The sequence below is a fragment of the Corapipo altera genome, unplaced genomic scaffold (genome assembly GCF_003945725.1).
Source record: "Corapipo altera isolate COAL_440 unplaced genomic scaffold, ASM394572v1 63, whole genome shotgun sequence".
Lineage (NCBI taxonomy): Eukaryota > Metazoa > Chordata > Aves > Passeriformes > Pipridae > Corapipo > Corapipo altera.
The window spans coordinates 1,733,245-1,756,291 of NW_020884928.1; the positions used below are offsets into that span (position 1 = coordinate 1,733,245).

General features: G+C 37.6%; 1 protein-coding gene across 3 annotated transcripts in view; it reads left to right on the plus strand.

The window, feature by feature from the left end:
• PIP4K2A (phosphatidylinositol-5-phosphate 4-kinase type 2 alpha) overlaps positions 1 to 23,047 on the plus strand; it is a 107,007-nt gene that overhangs the window by 14,525 nt on the left and 69,435 nt on the right. Inside the window, exon 2 of one of the 3 annotated variants that reach the window (XM_027658710.1) lies at positions 5,341 to 5,447. The exons of the other annotated variants lie outside the window; for them this stretch is intronic. Within the exon in view, the coding sequence (XP_027514511.1) occupies positions 5,445 to 5,447 (3 nt within the window). The 5' untranslated portion in view covers positions 5,341 to 5,444. The remainder of the gene's footprint in view (positions 1 to 5,340; positions 5,448 to 23,047) is intronic. 3 annotated transcript variants of the gene reach the window in all.

The following is a 23,047-nucleotide window of genomic DNA, read 5'->3' on the forward strand; positions in this document are numbered from 1 at the left end:
TTGGACTTAATCCATCTTAGTATTCAGTCTTTAATGTTGTGGGTTTTGCCGTAAGTGATAAGGAAACCTGAGCAAACTATTCCCCTGCGTCTTTGTCAAGAAATGGGAAAATTATTCTACTTCTTTCATTTAGTTCTCTGATGAGGCTCCTTCCTGGCATTATGTGAGACTATGAAAAGTCTTCTTTACAGAAAAGAAATTATATCCTTTTTTCCATGCCTGGAGTCTCTTCACTTCTATTTTTGAATGCGTATCAAACCTCTGTGGCTGTGTCCCTTTCCAGTCTAGGGTTGTGTCTTAGTAAATCTTTCCCCTGAGGGACAATTTATGCTTACTCTGAATAACAATTTGCTGGATAGGTAATGCTATATTAGCTTGCTTGCATCTACATATCATTACATTAGGGAATCTGACTCTATGCTCCTAGTAGGAGTCTTGGAAGGGATAACTTGTGGTTCATTTTTAGATGTTACTTCACTTTCAGCAGTAGTTGTTGTTGGTCTTGTTCTTTTTGGGGTTTTTTTGGGTTTTTTTTTCCCACTCTTTGCAGTATTGTACCTTTGGCCAGGCTGTTTAACTTCCCATTCAGCAGGAAAAGTATCTTTCTAGGGAGGAAGAGATATTTTTAGGAAATTAAGTACTTAGTTTCTGGTGGGATCTGACAAGTACCCGAGCCAGTGTGAAAGGGACAGGCAGAGCTGCCTGGGAGGGTGCAGGGGTAGCTGGTCCGTGAGTCTGTCCCCTTGTGATGAGAGCAAGCTGTTGCCTTCAGTGTCAGGCTTGCATCTCTTCAGTCTCATTCACTTCACTCATGTTGGGTACACTGCTCTCACAACGGTGCTACTCTATAGCTGGCTTGAGCAAGCAGGTATAATATTTTCATGGGCAACAAATACGAAAACTCTATTTCAAATTACATACATTTGTGTAGCCATGGAGCACTGCAGTGTGTTTTGTATGGTACATCTGGTAGTTAACTGACTTCTTAAAAAAGACCTTCAGCATCTACTGCCGGTCCAACACACGGTTTTAATTTGTCTTTGTTCGGAGACTGATGTCTCTTCTCTCTACCACATCAATAAGAAACATGCTTCAAATTCAAGTGGTTTCTCTCCTGAGTGACCTGTTTATATTTTCTTTGCAGTCTTTCTATTAGACTGTGTCCCATCAGTATGAATTGCAGCAGATCAGCAGTGCTACCTGTGGCTTAAGATACAGGGATAAATAACTGATCAAGCCCTTCTCAGCTGTGTCTGTGGCTTTAGTGAAAGGAGGCCAAATTCCTACTGCTTATTTTATGCTGGCTCTAGTGTTTGTCTGATCATCCAGTAAATCAATTCAGCTTGCTAAAAGACCAGAGACTAATCTGGCAAAAAGTCTATGTTTTGGGCTTTTGTTTTGTTCTCATTTTTGCTGGGTTCATAGTCTGAATTGACTCACTTTCTGATTAAAGGGGTTGGTAGAAAGGGGAAAAAGAGGCAAGACTATTCCCACTTGCCAAGTGGCAAATCATGTCATTCACCTTGGCTGGGAAGCAAAAGGTGACCAGCCTGAGCTGGTCTTGCTCCTGGCTACTGGCTGGGTAGGTCACCAGCTGAGCTCAACAAAAGGCGTGTTGAATGCCAGAGGGGTCAGAGGCTGGATCTGGCTGACAAGCTGGCTCACTCTGCCATGGAGCTGCAGTCGGAGAAGGCGATGAGCAGAGTTAACACTGCAGTGCTGCACTGTATTGTACAGTAGCCTCCCGAGTTTGAAGGAGTTATTCTGACAATGAGTATTTTCACTTTCTTATGGCGTTAGGCTTCCATACATCAAACCTGATACTTGGCAGTACTTAGATGCTGTTGTGCTTTCAAGGGAAGCTTCTAGTCTGTGTGAGTTGTGATATGCCCACTTTGTGCAAATATTCCAGCTCTTCCTTTTCTTTAATGATGGCAGATCTTGGTGTGGGCTTGGGGAAGTCAGAGCTGAGTTGACTCCACATAGGACATGAGCATCAAATACTTCCAGAGTATTCTGGATCTGCTACCAAACCAGTATTGTGCTTTGTGGGGTGTTTTCTGCTTCCCTTTCTATCATTGTTTCTTCAAGAGTTTTTAGTCATTACTATCTATCTTGGTTTTTGTTTCGTTCTTTTCATAACCTGGATGGTCTCTGATACCTTGCATAAATAAAATACTATCACGTGAAGGTCTCCAGAGAGGATTGTGACTGCATGCATCTGCAGATGTTCTTGGGAGATGTTACACTCCCCACATTTCTCGGTATGTGGCCAAACTAACTTATCTCATGTTCATGTTGTATCGTAAAGACTTTTAGTTATTGTGATTAGTTTTAGTGCTTCCTCCTTTCAGCATTTTCTGCCCAGTGATATTGTAAGAGCAGTGTACTAGTACATACCATGACTAACGAACAGTAGACTTGAACAGAACTTTTGGTCAATAATTTTGATGCTTGGCTCTAACATACTTGTAGATAGCACCAGTAAATGCTTGACAACTTTCATTTTTATCTCAGTAAATGTAATGCAAATTTTAGATGCTAGTTATAGTGTGTTCATATTAGGTGTCACTAGTGACTTTCCTATGGCTCATTTGCAGAAAGTACCAAGCATGTTTGCAGTTTAGGTGGCATTAAGTAGGTCTGACTGTGCATGTCTGTAACATGCAAGTGTATTGGTGCTGAGGTAGACAGCTACTTTTTATTTGTGCAACGAAATAAAATTGTAAATACTATACCAAGAGTGGAGAATGCCATATTCAAGTAAATCTTTGTAATTTCAGGGGACTTAAAACACAATCAGTGGTCTTGGCAGATGGCCAAGGGCACAGGCGGCTTTTGGAATTCTTCCAGCTGCTAATGGAGTGTGGATTCTGATTAAATTCAACTGTGGCCACTGAGTCTTGGTCTGCTTGTTTCTGTATGTGTTAATGTGTGCTTTTCTAACAATATTTAATTTAAAAATCTGTTTTAATACTCAAAGGCAGCTTTACAGTATCCTCACGACATGGATCTCTCCTATATGTTAAGCACACTAAAGATTGAAACACCAGCAGGCCACTGCGTTACACTTTCTAGGACTCTCCTATGAAAACTAGCTGTTGTAAAAACTTTGAAATATTTGTGCTGGCAGCCTTGCAGCTTCCAAAGAAACACTGCTGCATTAGTTATGTGAAGTCTGTTCTGTTGTTGACATAATTAACTGGTTACAAAAAATAAAATCTAGTATAGCTGAACTGTGGTGTGGTCGATGGGGCCCTTGACAAGACTTCAGGCTGGTACTCTGGATGCAAGCCCACTGGATCGATTGCTCATCCACTTTACTACAGCTGAAATTGTTGTGAGGAAGTGGAATGATAGGGCCATCCCTTATACTTCAGATTTATCAGTGCAGGGAGGAACGTATTAAAGCAAGGTGGCACGATGAGGTTATTCTTTTAATTTGGAAGAAATGGGGAATTTCCTAAACCTCAGACCCCCAAGAATAAATATATAAAAATTGTTAGGCTAATGTGAAAGGCAAGTCTAGTTCTGCTAGAGCACTCTTGTTAAAAGGTTGCAAATGCTTTTTACATTGATACCACAAATAGTTTGGGAGAAGGGGAAAGTAGATTACTGTAGCATTTATGTGAGTGCTGGTATGATCGTAGGGAGTAGGTGGCTATATATTGGATTATTTCAGCTCTCTACATAGAAGTACATTAGGATTTTTTTTCTTTTTTTTTTTTTTTTGCATTACGAGTTTGTCAGGTCAAGGTGTCAATCTAATTGAATTCAGCAATAAAATCTGAGGTAATACTTTTCATGGAAAATATCATAGACAGTTAATGCAAGAACATAACTGCGTAAGTGTCTACAAAAATGAATGGCTGTGCCTCAGTAAACTTCTTTTAAAGAATTGCTGATGAAAAACCTTCAAATGAGGCTGTATCTCTAAGAGAAATAGAAGTCACCCATCTGAAAAATTTGAGAAACTCTTTGGGTTCTTGTTTAGTTAAGTTTTGTTCTCAATTATTGTCATTTTACAGTACAGTGATGTAACTGCAGTGATGTCATATAGATAGGTTTGTGTTTTTTAAATACCTTTTCATATCTTTAGTTTTGTTAAATTCTGCAATATTTGCAGTGTTGTAGGGCACTATTACATACAATATGTTATTGAAGTCTATGAACTTTAAATAATTATTTTTTATTTATTAAAAAAAAGATGGATTTGATGCATTGCTGCATTTCTCTCTCCAGTCTTACTTCTGTTTCTTGTGCTGGTTAGCTTGCAAATTGTTGGAAATGAATAGACACCAGTCTGTTTGTGTAACAAGTCTTCGAAGTTCCTGCTAAACTTCTCAGAGTTTCTGATGATACTCCAGCAATATTTACAGCATTGTGTCTTTAAGCAAGACTGAACCAAGACTCTAAAGTGAGGAGAGGCTCTTGTGTGCAGAACAGTACCTTGACTCTTAAAAAAATGGGAATGGTTATTGTGCAGAAGAGCTAGAAAAATTAAATTATTTTGAGACTAGGACTAAATGTAAGGGAGGTGAAACTAGAGAGCTATGTTCTACCCTTCACTGAAAAATGTAAAGTTAAGTGACTTGTTAGTTGCTATGGTGTGGTGAGCGTTAGATGCACCTGTTTTGGTGTATTCTACTTCTACTCTGAAGGAATATTGAACACTTGGAAGTCAAGTTTGAATGTCAGTTGGATGCTAAATATGCCAAGTACTAAAATCTTATGTTAAACACTGAGGTTTTGGGGAAAGACTGCAGAAATAAAAAATCAATTTATTTTTAATATTTCTGAACCTCCCTTGTGTCTTGTGGGTAGATCAAGGTCCTGCCTTTACACTCTTGAACTTCAAGGCCACCTGTTTTGTAATGCATTAGCCTCATTCTGAGCACCATTATTCTAGAAACTAAGAAAACTGATTCTATAACTAATGCAAATTTAATGTTGTGATGTAAATTATAGCTATTCATATCTCTTTTGTATAAGAAGTGATGCACAGTCTGCAGTCTGTGGGTGGGAAAATGAACAATTTGTAGTTCTTGTAGACTTTGACTGTTGTTGTGCAGCACAAGTTTTGTTTTATAATTTGAATGCAATGTTATAGTTACATATGGATTACTTATGTGGAAACTGGATTTATTCCAGTGCTGATATCGTGAAATGAGGGAATGAGTTTGGGAACAAATAAAGTTCAGCTACCACTCTATGTAGTTTAAACAAAACAAAAAACAATCTGGCAGAGATTTAGGAGAGCCATAATTTTATCAAATCCATGTTTGTGTCTTTGGATTTCTTTGTGTTGTCGTTCCTGCCCCTGCTTTTCTTTTTTTTTAGGGTATTGAAACCTAACTTGAGTCAATGGAAGTGTCTGCTCGTGTAACACATACTGTGGTGTGGACTAGCTACACACTTATCACCACACAGCATGGCTCAAAGAAATGGTAGGTGAGAACAGACTATTTTGCATTCTTTAAAGGAAGATTTAAGCCATTCTAGTCTTTTCTTGTATCATCAAATACATATTTTAAAGTGTATCTTGTTCAAAAGATGCTATAAAAATAGGAGGGGTAAAAAAGCTGCTTAAAAAGGAAGTAACCAGACAACTCTTAAGACTAAATCTCTCAAGGTGATCTAGAGCACAGTGAAGGAGATGGAGATCAATTGTGAAACACAGTGCCAGTGTGTGCCATCTAGCAGAATTACAAGAGAGCAGAAGAACCTGGGTAGTATGAAGGAGACAACTGGAAACAAGACAACTGCCTTCAAAGCAAACAAAAAAAAAGAGGAGAAGAAATGTTCAAATGTGTTAAAATCATGAGTCTAGTAGTCTAAATGTACAAACACAGTGAAAAGTTTGTGGTTAACAAAATTCATCAAAACTGATAATGCTTTCTTCCTATAGATCAGAATAGTTTCACACTGCCTACAGGAATTGCTGATGATCAGGGTGTAAATGGAGCACATACAATAGATACAACTTTAGCAGGGAAATTAAATTGTCTTTATTCATTAGGGAGGAAACTGAAGTGTTTCAATTTCTGAACTTTTCTTTGTGGGGGATTCCTTAGCTGGTGGGTCTGACACAGTAGAGGCAGGAGAAGAGTTTGTGGATGTAGCTGATAATGTGATCAGTAGCAAAGTACGAGGCCAGGGTAGTATGCACTCTGGTTCTAAAAATCTCAAAATAACAGAATTGCTGGTGGCATGTGCATTCTTGTATAACTCTACTGTGGTGCCAGGATTATAGAGAATGGCAGGTATGATGCCAGAATTTAGGTAAGGGAGATTGTAGCACTTGCAAGTGCTGGAAACAGTCCAGTTAGAAGTGTTATTTATGCAGCTATCCACTACTTCTTATGGTCTCAGCCTGGGAAAAGTCAGTGTGACTTTTGTAAGAAAACCTGTCTTGCAAGCTTGTGAAGACTTTCAAGGGTCAATAACCATGTTTATAAGACTGATTCAGGTTTATCTAATTTCCAAGTGAATTTTGAGAGGGTCCCTCACTACCTTTAAAGGAAGTTAGTAAGCCATAGCATAAGATGGGAAGGCTTTTGTGTCAATAAATAGTTTCTTAAATTATAAAGAACATAGGGTAGAAGTAAATGCTTGTCTGTATCAGTAGAAAAATTCACTTCTAGGCAGGACAAACTCTGGGAATCTAACATGTTGCTAAATTACCTGGAAAAACCCTGGTGACCAGTGGGGAAGAAAGCTTACTGCTGATATTAAATTATTTGGGATAGTAACAGTGGGGTACAGCTGCAAAGAGCCACAGAAGAACTCCTCATGCGACTGAATTTCCAGTGTTGTTATTTGTCAGGGTGGCTACCTGAGGAGAGCAGCCCCAGTTTGCATAAAGTGGTGGATGCTAAACTGGCCATAATCATGCAGGAGCAAGGTCTTAGTATTGTGTCATCATTCAACAGGAGTCAAACAAGCAATTGTCAATTACTAGAAGAGGAATTAAGAGTAAACTAGAAAAGGTTGCTGTGCTTCTGTGTAAATCCAGCTTTCATTCACGTTTTGAATGCTTTGTATGGTCCCCTCCAGCTAAAAGGTATAGTAGAGCTTAAAGCTCAGTTGAGAGCAAGATGATCCAAGATATGGAACAACTTTGATGTAGGTAGTTGATTAAGTGTCAGAAATTGTCAAGATGGAAAAAAGATGCTTGAAGGAGACAAGTCTCAAATGCCATGAATAAACTGAGGACTGGGTAGGAAGTGATTTCTGCCTTTTTCCATTAAAGATGTAGAAGCCTAGTTCAAAACCACCAAGTAATTCTTCATGCAGCAAATTTAAGGCTTTAGAAGATTAGGCTAACAATGTTTATTTCATCTTTGATCACAAATCATTGTGATGTACTGTAGACTTGCTGGCTGTGTTGCATTTTAAACTGTCAAGGTGATAGACATCTACTTTGTCAATGACAAGTTATTGCTGCTACTCCAGTTCAAAATTAATGCATATTGTCTGTGTTAGTTTTTAAACAATTACAGCACGGTAGAAACTTAATTGAATTCTAATGATTTTGCTGTAGTGAATTTGAAACCAATCCAAAGATAATGCTACTTTTGTTTTTAATGTTTTTCTTTTGCTTGCCTTAAAGGCTTTCCTAGCTAATTAGGTAAAGTTGGGTTATGTGTTTCATATTTGTTAATCAAATAATCTAAATAAAAATAGTACTGATTGAGAAATGTTTTGATTTGTAGTTACTTGTACAAGTTCACATAGAGGGTGCTACTCTGATATAGCTTAATGTTCTCTTCATCAGTTTAAGCTGTTAGACTTCGGTTTTATGTTAGACACTGTACAAAAGATTGATCACTCTGAGGGAGGTAACTGATAATCAAGACCTGTGTTTATTCTTTGCTTTACCATCTAGTCTTGCTGCTTTCAGTTGTCTATCTGAATTGTTGAAGTGATGACCCTTCTAAAGGGGACAGATGGAGGGAAAGCTCTGCTGAAGATTTCATTGTAAGAAGTAAATCTTACTCTTGTCCTCAATATACCACCTCAGCTAAAATTGAAGATTACTTCATTAAAGATTTCTTCCAAACACAGGGATTTTACGGTTGACCACTGGCTTCCTTTGACATATATGTATTTGTGCTGCTCTTGTAGTTTCATCTCATTCTGGTTTTTGAAAATGTGACTAAAATCTGGTCTTGCATGGAGTAATATCATTCACTTTGTGTGTTGAGATGTATAAGAATGAGATGTAATTTTAATTTCTTCCTACAGCTTTTAGGAGATGAATAAAGTACAAAATTATGAGAAGTGACCTTTTATCAAAGTCAGAAGCTGCCACTTGTTCTGTTTGAATTTTAATGAAAAAATGTAATGATGAAATGAAATAAAGGCACTACAATGAGAGGTCAGAGGTGAAAACTATGTAGTCTTTTTACAGTATCTAACAAAACTAGTAAAACTGCTTTGATGCTTTTACTTAGGCTTTAACAGGATTTGACCAGTTACTAATGTGACTTTATGACATAGAACATCCAAGTATTAAAGGAAATCAATTAATGACTACTTACCTACTTCTCTATAATGTGATGTGCAGTTAAAGGCTTTCTGTTCAGTGTACTCTTATTTATGTAAAAGTTTTTTTTAATTATTTAGAATATTTTAATTTAAAAAAGGCTTTCAAATGACAGCATGAAGTTTAAATGCCTTGCATTCATTATGTTCATGGTGGACTTGTAGTTTTTGGATAGTTTGTGGTCAGATTCTCTTGCCCTCTTATCAGAAAGCAGATCTTATGTGCTCTGTAAAACTATAATTTAAATTGCTTAGACTGAGCTTACAAGAAAAGATGACTTGAAAAACTAGTAATTGATATTGCTGGAAGTTAGACATACTTCTTGATATAAAACCTCTTAAATCTCATTGATATGACCATATGCAGTCTCAGTTATAAATAAATTTCCATGTATTGTCAGCAGTCTGTCACTCCAATTGCTGTGCCTGAGAAAGAATGAAAATGTACTTAAGTTTTTTCCTTTATGTGGTATCTTTTCCCTATTTTTTATGTTTCTTATTGTTTCATTTGAATTTCAAGCAAGTTGCCTACACACTGCGGCACTATAGTCTGAACATATTCTGTCATCTTTGGTTTGCCCTGTAATTTTGCTTTTTAGGGTCTGTTTCTGTGAGCAAGCATTCCGTGTCAGAGGTTGTACTGATGAGTCTACAAATGGAAACTGAGACAATGCTTTTACTTTTCATTAGTCAACTTGAATCATCTAAATGTACAAAAGGAAAATTTGACTTCTGTCTTCCTTGACTACCTGACAGTGAAGGGAATTGTTCCTGGCACATCAGGGCCACCAAAGGCATCAGTTGAATCTGTGAGCTGCTCAGCATCAGGCTTCATGGATGTGGACAGCATTAGTGTTCTGTTCCTTGACGAAGTGGCATCACAGCGTGTTATTGAAATGTGCAAAACTGTTACATTTAGTGGTCCTGAAAAAATACTGTCTGCATTGTTACACTTCTAATCTGTAGTTTGATTTGGGGATATTTAGGGTGTGTTTTAGGATTGTAAGAGGTTCATCCCTTGCTCTTGCCCCTTAATGCATACTCTAAAGCAGTTAATTTATGGTTGTACAACACCTTTGCCTCACACAGGTTTGCTGTGATATGTTGTTAGCTGAACATGTTCCTGCTCTCTGTTGTTGTAAATTGCTTTAAGGATTCAAAGTATATTAAAGGACTTGGGCTACAGTTCAGACTCCAGTAGTTTACTAATATGCTGATGTATCTTGTTAGGTCCAGTAACATGAAGTGTTTATAATCACTTATGTATACACTTCTACACATACAAGACTTAGTTTTATTCTCCATTTGCTTCTACCTATCTCTTGCATTTATGCAGGGAGAAAGAACAAGAAAGCAGAATCTTCTTTAAGGATAGATATCCGGTCTCAAATTTTAGCAACACCTTCAGGAGGTGCTAAACTCTTGAAAATCCATAAGGTTACCAACATTTTCTGGTTAGGGAATCCTATCTTTGCAAAGTTGGTCCAATCATTAACTATCATTCTTGAAAACTGTGTTGAACTCCTGTGTTGGACTTAATTCTGCTGCTTAGAAGGAAAAACATTTTAGTGTAGATTTATTTATCATAATCGAAAAAAGGTGAAAGGGAGTAACTTGTTTATATAGTCTTATCTGATGACTTCTCTAGAAGGAACACAAGCTTAATTTTATTTAACAGTGCTGGATTGGGTAGAATACACTCACCGGATGGTGGCTAAAGGGCATGGGAGAAGATATTGCAAGACTGATTCCCCAGCCTGATTTTATGTCTACAAATACTTTCACTTGAGAGTTGAATTAGTATTTCCCCTTAATATTTTGCAGCCTAAATACAGAAGTAACAGCTGTCAGTGCCTCCCCCCCCCAAAAAAATTAAGAATACATCTGCCTTGTCTAGAGGGAAAATCAAACTACGAAGCATCAAAAATAGAGGAAAATGTAAGAGCCCTGTAATGCCTTGAAACTTTCTTAAAATGCATAAAGGCAGATGTAAGAGGCAGGTAAGCTGAGATGCTGATCTAAGAAGAGCCTCTCCTCTCCAAGAGTGGGATCTGCCCTCCATGCCACAGACTTCAACAGAGTGTGCCTGTCCAGTTTTCCAGATGGATGAAGTGTTCAGATGGCTGCTTTCAGTTTTTGGAGAGTGCATTAAATACATGTATGAAATGTCTGGGTACCAGTGTTCATAGTGTAGGGACTTGAACCATATGCCATGAGAAAATACATCACAAGGTCTCACCTCTTCCATCCTACTTCTGGCTGCACCAGCAGCTGCCCAGCAGATCGCTTTGGCTGCTGAATTTAATGGAGACCAATAACAAACCACCCATTGCTGCCTTTCTCCTGCCCTTCATTTCTTCCTCCCCCCCACTTACAAAAAAACAACTGTCCCCAACAACTCTATTTCTAAAGGGTGATGTGAAGTAATCTGAGTGATTTCACATGAAGGGGGGGTGGGGAAGTGGGATGTGACCTGACACTTTTCCTCTTCCATCCATCCTTTTCTCTGAAACTACAAAGCAGTAAGCAGTAGTACCTACTTGTGTTGTTTTGAGGGTCAGAATTAATCCTGCTGTATCCAGTTAATTACTGAATGCATGAGGCAAGTGTGGCTGGAAGCACAGGCTTTTTCCTAGTGGAGAGACTGAGTTGCAAAAGACAAAAGAGGCTGTTTGAAAATAAATGGACCAGTTTTTAAATAAGCGTTTATTTAAAACCTGGAAGAAAATTGTTCCTCCCTTTAAATTTATTTCATGTCCCTAATACCTACAGAGCAGCATCAGCTGGTGAGTTCCATCCGAAAAATGTGAAAGACTAAATACCAACAGGGTTCCCATGTACATGAAAGTAAGACCTGGGGAAAAAATGAAAACTCATTCAGAGATTGTTTTTAGCTTCAAACTTTTGTGGGTTATATAGATGGGCTTCTTTCTGCAAGTGTGTGGACTTGACCTTTTAACTTTGGTCTTACATAAAAACAGCTAACAACAGTGGTCATAGAAACTGGAACTTTACAATAAGGCTTTTTATAAATTAACAGAAGGTACTAAATTCACACCAGTGTTACTGTGCCCTAAAATTCAATAGTAACAGATTTTTCTATGTTATTGGAGCAAGTAAGGATTTTGGAATAGTGGAAACAATTTTGTTTTCTTGGGGGGGGAGGAGAGGCTTTATTTTGCTTTTTCAAGACAGTAACCCTTTTATCCTCTTGCAGCTATACCATTTTAGATACCTATCAAGAGAAGATTGTACAAAACAGATGGTAGGGGTAAGTGCTTACAGTAAAACAACAGGAAAATAAACGACAGCAAGCAATGGTTGTTGGTTTGTCCAGGATTTGCTATGGGTTTGTTTTGGCAGGTCTGTATTCACTTGATTGCCAACACTGCCCGGGTCTTTCTAACAACAGTTGCCATCAGCTTTAATGTGTAGCAAAGTCTGAGCTTTTAATATTAACAAAATCTTCTCAAACATGTAAATAATCTCAACTTCGTTTTCGAATAGGAAAATGAAGAGTGTGCTAAGAACATCAAGATGGCTTATTTTCTCTAATGAATTTATACTCCCATTTAACATGTATTGACCATTACTGGACATAAATACAGTAAGAACTGAAATGACAGAAAAATAGTGATTCTTATGAGAAGGTGTACTATGGCTTCCCTATGGAATAAGCCGTGGTTTGACTGAAGCACAGTAGAAAGCATTGTTATAGAATCAGATACCTAAGGCTTTATCTAGTTTCCAGTTAAATCAATAAGACTAACTGATCCTAATGGAGTTCTGATTCTCACTCTGTCCATTTGCTGATGGCTTTGGGAACACAAGGGACTTGATTTTTCTCCTAACTCAATGTAAAAATTATTTCTGGTACTCCCCTGTTGTCCCAGATCTGACTCTGCTGCCAAACGGACTATTAGCAGCTTTGTCTGGACCCAGAGTTTGGACTGCAAAAGCAAAATGTGGCTTGGATGTGTGTTTGCTTTATCTGAAGCAGAGATGTGAGGGTACATCCCTGCTTCACGTTCCCCCCATGGCTGCCACTGGCCTTGGGAAGGTGGGTGCTCTATCCAGCCTCTTTAGATCTGGTGCTCATCACATCTCCCCACCTAGGTACAGGAATTTGTCCTAGTACTTCAGGAAGTGAAATGTATGGTTAAGGATAAAAATAGCAAAAATAGAGATTTTTGCCTAGGATTTCAAAGGCAATGATTTTTGGAGAAGACAAACGTCTCTTTAAAAGGAGATGCCAATGAAGACATCACCTAATGCCTTTATGCTAATAAGTTACTCAAGCAACCAGTCACCTCTTACACAATATGGTTGAAAACCCATTTTAAAATGTTTTTTTGTGTGGTTTTTTAGTGTTTAATTGACTTAATAGGCAACACTGTCACAATCTTTTTCTGAAGTTGAAAGTGTTAGTGCCAGTAGCTACAGTAGTTGAAATTTTAAGTATTGTAAGGTATTATTTTCTCAGATTTTAAAGATCAGAATATTAAACTGGAAATAAAAGCTCATTTGCAGCAAATATCTTGATTCAGCCTTTAGACTGCTAAAATTAGCTTTGCCTGGCAGAGGCCTATTTGTAGGTGTTGAGAGGTTGGGTTTTGTTTGTTTGTTTGTTTGTTTAATTTAAGCTTATTTAGCTCAGTAATTTAAAACTGTAAGAGTATTCCTTTCTTATTCCACATGTGAATAAAACTGAGGTATGAGAGAGTGAAATATGCTATCTCCAAAATCTTGAAAGATAGTCATTAAAAGTAACCACGTTCGGTAGCAAAGCACAGATAACTTAAAAATGTAGCTTTGCTAAAGCCATTAGTCAGGACTGCTTGAGGAGTTATCTTTAGCCAGTTTCCATTTTTAAACTAATTTTCAGTAAGCTATACAAATTCTGAATTAAAAAGCTGCTTTTTGGTAACAACGGTCAACCATTATTTTCTAATATACTGAAAAGTCAGGGAAATCTTTGGTTTCGTTGTGTTCTACAGGTTTACGTGTGTGCTTGCATGTACCCTATTACACAGCAAAACACAAAAAAATAAAATTAATACAGCGGAAAGTATATTTAGTCAATGGTAAATGAAAATGATAGAGCTCAAGCATTAAGATTGATATGTTTTATTTAAATCAAGGGATTTTTGACATAGTTGATGCATCCCTTCAGGTTGTACCCATTCTGTTTTACACAACAGTAGTCTTCTGAAATATGTTCTTCCTCTGACCTCCTGCTGCTTTATTACTGAACAGGCTTCAAGATTACAAGTGATTAGGTGTGATATCACAAATATGGTTTTCAGCTTGAGATAGTGCATATATACTATTGAGGATTTAGATGCAGAGGCAAAGGAGAAAAACCAAGATGTGTTTTGTTTTGTGTCTCCTTTCTGTAGGAAAACTAGACCACAGAAAAGCTTGAAGATATCTTAGAAACTTAATCCTTTAAGCATATGTAGGCCATATATGGCCAAATATAAGGACAGGGAGAAAGGGAAGCTGCACCTCATTCTAGAAAATAACTTTTTTTTTCTTGCAAAAAAAGCAAGGACTTAACAGTATTTAATACTTCTGCAGAACCAAAAAAACTCATATTACTATGTAAGTATGTAAATATGGTTTATGAGCATAGCTAATTATTCATGGTTGATGAACATAGCTAATTCTTATTCGTTTGTCATCACCACGACTGACAAATGAGAAGAAAAAAGTAATCCAAAATTCTCTTAACAAAACCATCAGACATTGTTCTGTACAACACTGTGAAAGTTTTGTTTTTCATTTCCTCATATTAATAAAGTATTTTATTAAAAAATTTGAAAGACGACAGAGCTGGTTTATCAACCAGCCTGCACCAGGCTCAAGACTTGCTGCCTCTGTTGAAAGAGAATTCACACTTTTGCAATGGTTATTCAGTACAGGTGTTTGGTCTGCAGGTAGTGCAGGACTTCTGCTAACCACTGCAGGTCAGGTCTATGTGCTGCTGCGCAAGCCAGAGTTTAGCCACTTAAATCTAGGGGAAGTAATGGGTGCAAACTGGTTTGTGGTGGTGGTGTTTAATATATTCAATTCCCATCAGCTGTGCATTTTAATCCACATGCATTAGAACCTAAAAACCAGAAGTTTTAAGTTGTTTTGTCAGTGCTCATAGACCAGGTGTTTCTGAATAGAAATTTTACATCTTAACGTTAGTGTCATAGTCTGTTTTATTTTCTTAGCTGAGTTTTACTGTAAAATTCTTGTCCATGCAGGGTAGTTGTTATGATAGCATCTGACTCAAGGTTTGGAATGGGGGATGGGGTTGTTTCCTGTAAGTAGAGAAGGGTCAGACTGTACCATGGTTCTATTTAGGATTATAATCACTTTACACTGCAATTTTCCATTTTGGACTGGAGGATTACTGTTCTGTATGGTTGCCTTCAAAGCATTTCAATCTTATTTTGTTACTGACTGTTCATAGTGCATGCTTTTGAGGTAATAAAAGGAATTTGATCTTCACATTTTTCTTACAATTTCGATTAAAATAATACTGCAGGACTTTTAAATGGATCATAAATAACAGCTGTAACAACTTTATCATGACTCTCTTTTTAAATGCTTTTTGTAAATGATGACTATTTAGAAAAACATTCTTCTGCGACATGTAAATTAGAAGAAATCTAGCTTACAGACCAGCACTTAAATATTTTAACATGTAAATTAGTCTAGATCCTATAGTTACGTCTGTAGTGATGGACAAAGATCAGAAACCAGACCAGCCTGGTGGTGTTTATGTAGCCTCAGAGCACTGTGTGTGACAGTTAATGACACCATGTTCCTCCCGAGATGGGAATGGCTAGTACAGATCCTGCGACAATGAAAAAAACGTCTTTGTGTGAGTAGGCAATTGAAGATTTCATGAAAGAATTCAAACTGACAATAATTTCCATTGAACTCTCATTCTAAACCCTAAATATTGAGGCCCCAGGGAAAACAATAGTGAGCCAGTTGTAGCATAACCTTTACTCAATAAGTTACTTGTTTTTTAGAATACAGTGCTTTGTTTACAAGTTTCTTTGAAAACTTAAAAACATAGGGAATATGAAATTCAGAGCTAAATAGCTCGTGGAAATGGAATAGAACATCAGTTACTGCTTGCTCAGAGAATGAATGCTGTCCTTTCGGACTGTGTGTTTCTGAAGTAAATAGCAAATAACACAGGTTCCTGCAGCAGGAATTGGTGCAGCTGTGACTGTGCGTGGGATTTCAGACTTTCCTTAATCAAATAGTCTTTACTCGTATGATATACCCCAGTGAGCAGGTCAGTTTGCAATCCTAGTAATGGCCTGAATTTATGCTCTCTATCCTAACCATTTCTTATAATAATAATAAAGAATAAAAAGAATGCTAGTAATTGTTTTGATACATGGTTGTGTGAATTAGGTGAACGATAAGGGGGTTTTTTTGGTTGTTTTATAAGCATCTCTGAGATAAAGATTGCTTAGCAGAGAACACCTGAGAAAAAATTTCTACATAGCTCTCTTGGTGCTAGAAACAGCACTCAATTCCCATTTTTACTGTTTCTTTGGAGGTTAAAAATGTTTATTAACCAAGTTGTATATCTCAGTAATGATGTTATCTGCCCTGCTTTCTCCTTCCTTATGAAGCTTTATCATTATAATAGTTTTTGTGTGAAGTTGAGGGGAAAAATGAGTATGTTAATTTGTTTGTCTGAAGATTTTCTGCCAGAAAATAATGCATGTTGAGAAAAATTATGTAAATGACAAAGGATATTGTTACCATTACCAGCAGTAGATGTTTTAGGACTGAATTTTCTTTCCCAAGAAAGACCTCACTCAGTTGTAGTTTGTGTTGTAGCAGGAGTAGGAGGTGCTCCATTTCTTGAGAGCTGAATACTTGTACCTTCATCTCATTAATCCTTTGTATTAATCCTTCTTTATATTCTCTGATACATTTGAGATAACATGGTGTTTTAATTCATTGCAGGTAGACCTCAGGAGCTTCAAGCTTTTGGGTTTCTTGTTGCCCATTGCTACTCTTCCATACATTTGTATCACAGTCTGTAAAAGTTGGTTTCTTTATATGATACAATAACCAGTAAAAAGTTTTTCAGTCATCTAGTTGCACAAAGTGGAGCCTCCGAAGACAAAATGTGGAATGCTGGAGCATGTTGATACTGCTATAAGCTGCTAGTGAGCTGTAGACTTTAAAAGAAAAACAGGCAAGGCTCCTTAAAATGGTAATCTTCTGCATTTTTTCTGTAGAAGTGTTTGAAAAATGTGATGGTTTGATCAAGCACCAGAACAAACAAAATACAAATACAAAATCTGTTTTTATGGGTTGAAGGAGCACTGAAAATATCAAATTCAGTAGTATCAATGAAAAAATCTTACACAAGCACTGTTATCTTCCTAAGAAATATCAAGTCATTCCCATTGTGGTGGTGTGCTCTTTTAAACTATGTGCATCCTTGTCAGAGCAGCATCTACAGCTGATCTGACAACAAGTGGTTAGCAATTAAATGGATCCTTTGATTTCTACCGTGCTGTCAGCTGATGATAGTTGGCATGAAACAGAACAGGGATTCTTGTGGTATTGTGTGATCTCTACAGCTCAGGATTTTGTGCAGAGGGGAAGAAAAATGCTCCTTTTCATTCTGGCATCGTGCAGTATGTGATCAGAGCAGCATAGTCTGCTTCTGTTAGCCTACGCTCATCTCTGATGCTTTAAAAAAAAACACTGCATCTCTCAGGTAATTTCTGAATATTGTCCTTGTCCTTGTCAGGATTCACTTCCTTGCTGTAGCAGGACTAGCTGCAAGAGAGTGACAAGGTAGGTGACAGTGGTCCTGATTGTTCCAAAACACTCCCAGCAGCTTGTAGTGCTTGGTGGTGTGGGAGTTAATCTCCCAAAACTGCCCTTACCCAGCAGCCTCGAAGGAGCTGCACAAACCACCGCGCGCATTTTCCTTGTCATCAGTACTGTAGGAGGAACAGCAATCTTATTTGTAGTCAGCTTAGAGGTTTGGGAAATGGTGCTTTCTCCCCTAGAATAACAAAAGATCAGTCAGACTGGTAGCCCGTAGGCACAGTAACTGCTGCTGTGTGATGTTGTGCTCCCTGGTAACTCAGCCAGAGATGGGACGGGAGTGAGCTCTGAAAAGCCTAGGATACCAAACCACAGTAGTGATGGTGCTTCAGGAATGAATAAAGGGATTTCCTCCATGTGGAAGAAATTATTCATGTAATGAACAGTCAGCTTCTTACATTTAGTGTGCCTAGTTTCCTCATCAACTCAGTAAGAGAGGACAGAAAACAAGTCTGTAGTATTTTATTATATTGCCTGCTCTAAATTTCATGCACTGCACTTCAATATGAATCTATTAAAATCTGTAAAATACAGTTTTTCTAGATCTTCAGTTTCTTATTTATCAGGCACCTAAAAGTTTGAAAGTGTATATTGAGTGAAATATAGTCAAACTCTACAGTCTTGCACTACATCTCCTCTAGTCCTAAAATCTGTAGTCAAGGACACAGGGAGAATATTTTGTGGGGTGATTTTACTATTCATATTTTTAGATATATCTTTGTTACTTTGAAATCTTTGGGATAATTAGTAAAGCTTGGCACTTGTTCCTTTTTAAGAAGTCCTCAAACCTTTAATTCAGTCATAGTACATGTTTTGCTGCAGCACCCTGTAGTTCTCAAAATGCACAGTAGGGATGCGTGAAAGTCAGGAGTTGGCAGAGCGTGTGCCAATATGTTCCAGTAGGTTTGCACAAATGTTATCTTCTCTATCAATTCTGGGGAAAAAATGCTGATCTCGAATTCATGCTAGCTTTGTCACTGATCTCCAAGAAATTTAATGCAATTTGTATACATGAGAAACTCCTATTGAAAAGACAAAACAAGACTGAATTGAGAATAAAATGACTTGTTAGAAAAGTCTGCTCCAAGGTTCTTGCATCTGTTTGCAGTGATAGTATTTATCATGAGAACAAAACTGTTGTGTAGTTTCAAGTTATTGAGTTGGAGGAAGTATTATTGGGGTTTTTTTTTAATGTACTAAAATAATGAAATAACAATAGTTGAAGGCAGGCTCAACCCTTCTATTTTTGTCCTCATTCTTTTTGCTTTGAGATTAAGCCATCAGTGGAAGATAGCATCCAGCTCAAAGACTTCTCCTCACTTGGTCAGAGATTTCTAATACCCTTATGAACACTGACAGTATTCTGACTGACAGTAGTGTGAGTACTTGGACTACCCTGTTGCTACTGCTAGTAGTGTAAGTGCAAGAGCAATACTTAGGTCTGTGCTTCCTAAAAGTGCAGTCTTTATAGCTGCTGGAGTGGGTTTTGTAGCCCAGATGAGGCCTCTAAGTGGGCAGGGTTTCACTGCTGTGTGGGTGGGGCCTATTAAATAGATACCTGTGTGGGCTCCTATTGCTTCTGTCTAGACCTAAGTAAAATTTTGGGTCTGATAAGGTACTTGCATGTATGTTCCCAGCTTTGCAGCTTGCTTCCCACTTGCTGCTGGAGGAAACTTGTAAAACTTGCCTTGTGTTTCTATATCTTGTTGAGGATTGATTTGGATTGATTTATAAGATCTGAGCCAGCCGAGGGGCTTTTAATGCATTTTATGTTTTCAAGTTGGGCGTGGGTACTTTTAAACTAATTTTTAAGCTTTCAGAAAGATTAGTGCTATAATTAAATAACAGGATTTCTCATAAGAATCCCTGAGTTCATGGTATTTTTCAGGGAAATGCAGGTAGCTTACTACTCAAGACTGTGCAATTTCACACTGTTTGGTGTTAATGCTGCCTTTAAACAGACAGTGAGACATAACTTTAACAATATGTGATTTTTCTAGTACTAATCATGTATTATGGGTGTATGTAGATAGTACAGTGGCAGTTACTTCATGGGTTAATATCAACCAATAAATGTGGTGGTTCATAAAGATTTTTATTTTATGTCTTTCAAATAACTAGAAATTATTTGAAGAGGTAAAGTAAAAAATTTCATAAACTATAGACTCCATGTACAGCGCTAAATAGCCCTGTTTAAGCAAGTTATAGAGGAATTTGCTGCAAACATTTGTTTTTGTTGGTGGTTTGTCTTGGGGTTTGTGTGTTTTTTTTTAATATTGAGGAAAAGCATCATTGCATTTCTTGGTTAACTGAAGATATTCCACAATAATCAGATACTAGAACCTACTGCTAGCATAGGAATACAGAATAATTTGAGAAAAATTAGTTTTATTAATTCAGTCTTTGAAAGCTATAGCTAGATCTCATCAAATTTCTGGAGCTTCAGAAAATTATATGGCGTGTGCTGTGTCATTTGCTTATTTACAATTGTAGTCCAACAATTTAGACTGTCACAGTCATGTCCCATTGGTCTCCTGAAAAAGTCCCCCTCAGTCTGAGGCAAGACACAGTTGCTTAGATCCAGTTGATAATTTGGCATGAATGAATGAATGGAAAGCCTTGCAATGGACAGAAGGACTCTTGTGGGGTCATGCTGTGGACTGCTCAAGAGGAAATACTGTACAATAGAATAATATCCTGCTTAATTCACTGCTTGCCATCATGCCATGTGTCTTCCCATCCCTCTCTCTCGTGCTGGCTTTGGCACTGGTATGTTACAGTGGTGAGCCATTTCAGCCAGTTAACCTACTGAAAGGAGAAGGAGGAATCACAGTCACTGTTCCTGTGGCTCAGCAAGAGCAGAGCACCTGCAGGAGACTGGCTGGGGGTGAGTGGGGAGAGAGGGGAGAAGCACAGAGGGGGGATGCACTAGGATCGTCTTGGGCTCTTTACAACTCTCCACCAAAAATTGCTTTGATATTAGGTACAACAAATGATTTGTATGGAAAGTGGTTTTCAGGGAAAAAGGGAATATCACTTGGGGGGCCTTTTGTCCTTTCTTCTTACTGAGGCTTTACAATTTTTGTTGTTCAGCTTATAGAAAAGCAGTTAAATTTAATTCAGAAAGCAGCTGACTTAGCTGTTCCTTGCAATAATAAGATTTAGGTCAGAAAAGATTGGAACAAGAATAACACTGTTGAATTTGCAGTGCTTTACTTACAATGTAGGATTGCCGTTTTACTCATATTATTGCTCAGTCTTTTGTTTCCCTTCCAAATCACTGTGTATGTAAGGCCAGGTAACCTTCTGTTGGTTTATTTATTTAGAAACATGCACGACTACAAAGGTAGTTGGGCAGATGATTTGTCCAGAACAACTTGTAATTCTAAAAATAGCTAGTTTAGGTTGAGCATCACGCTGATACCTTGGGGATTGCCTGGATTTTTTTTTTGCTTTCTTCCTTCCTACCATTGAGTTTCACTCTCTTTCATTTATTTTCTTTCTACAGCTTTTGGCTTTTCTTCCCATTAACCTGTCAGTGTCAGTGGGTATTTCCATTAATCTTCTGTAGTTCAGATTCTGCAGCCTAGCTCTCAGTTTCTTGGCTACATAGAAAGACAAACACTGAGCATCTGATTCACCTTTTTATTTCAGTGTGTTTATGAGGGAGCTCCACAGACATGATTGCAGATACTTTTTATCCACCAGCTTTGGGATAAAAAGTCACGTAGGAGCTTATAACATGATGACTGTGCATCCTGTCTGGTGTCAGGGAACACCAGTCTGCTACATTTTGGCTAAGACACTCATGACTGTAATTATGTCAAACTCAGAAACACTAAGGGTCTCTTCAACACTGCTTACCTGTCTGAACGCCCAAGACTCCAGTCGAAGGCACCTTTACTTTGAAGATCTTGTCTTTAAAGAATCTGTCCTACCTTGCAGGTTCCATGCAGTATTAGTTTGTTTTGAAACTGAATATTGACATCAGCGTTAATTCTGTTATGCAAACAACAGAGGCTTTTTTTCCCTCTTCTAGATGAAAGAATTGTTTTGTTCTTTCTGTTTTAAAGGCCTTGGCTTGTTTTATCATGAATCCAGTGTCTTGGTGTGGCATTTCAGAGAAAGGGAAGGCTACCCACAAAAAGCCTGCTGTTAAACTAGTTTAATCTGTTCTGCTTTCCTTAGTTACTGATGATTCAGCAGAAAACCAAGAGATTGTTTTGGAAGAGACCCTGACATGTATTTAAAAAAGGTGCCAGTACCATCGAGATGAGTCTCCATTCTTGACTGCCAAAAAGCATTTGCAAGGAATCTTTTTCGTGATTGTAAACTCTTACACATTTTTTATAATAATTGCTTGCTCATCTTGATTAAGTCCACAACCATGGATTTTTATGTCAAACCCATTCAAAGGCTTCCTGCAGAACACAGTTTGAGAGGGAGGGGGAGAAGGAAATCAAAATGTTTGGACTTAAATGCTGCTTTGCCCAAAGGCAGAGATCTTTACTGGAGCTGTAACACTGGGAGGCAAGTGACTGCATTGTGAACAGAGCATCCTCCTGTGATTGCTCTGGTCCTCTCAAAGAGCAAATCCAACCTGTAATCAGTTAATTATTTACATTGCACATAGAAACTATATTTACTGTATTTTATCAGTTGCATTCTTCCTTTTCTGATAAGGTAGATTACTGCTTCTGGAGCTTGAATGTGTTTTGATTTTTCCAGAAAAAGAAAACAGTGGATATTTTTAGCACAAGGCTGCTTTGCAGGTTGTTCATCACCATGTTGCTAAATGGCTCCTCACCAATGCGACAGCAGGTTTTTGCCTCTGTGCTCTTAAGATATATGTGTTGCTTTTTTTAAAGAGTTGATCTAAGGCCTGTCAAATCCTTCCTAAAGGTATGGTTAAATACCTTCAGTTCATTAACCATTTTGCAGTGCTCCAGCTACAAATATTTTCATTCAGGCAGTGACAGATAAGAAAAGCACAACTTCTCCTTGAATGGCAGCACTCTTCGTTTTCAGTAACTCAGATCTCTTAACTAATGAACAAAAAAATCTCACTAAATCAAAATTGATGTGATTATAGGTTAAACAATACACCCAGGATTTTATATTTAAAGTGTTTAGAAGCCTTTCTAAAATTACAGCAAAAGTAGAGGCAAATTACTGCACGAAATAGAAAGATTTTGTATGAAAATTACACATGGTAATAATTATACACTAATCAAAGAATTAGACTCACTCCACGTGGGGTGGAAAGTCTTCTGGCATGGTTAAGACTTCAGGAAGGAGTAAGTAGTTTTTGGCAGTATAAGTATGTTTGCTAGTTGCTTTTTCCAGTCTAGGATTCTTTTGCTAATTACTTTATTTTTTTGCCTTTTCCCTACCTGTCCTATTATTAAAAAACAGTTAACAATTAATGGCTAGTTGTACAATACTGTTTTAAGACTTCAGGAAAAATAATACACTTATTTAAAAAGAGAACAGATCTCAAGCTAGTTACAATGTAAATGACTAATAATTCAGATGTAGACTTGAAACCAGGAAAATGTTTTTTGTCAATAGCACTGCATATTTCATGTTCAAAGGTGTTGACAAGACACATGCTTATGTATAAAAATCA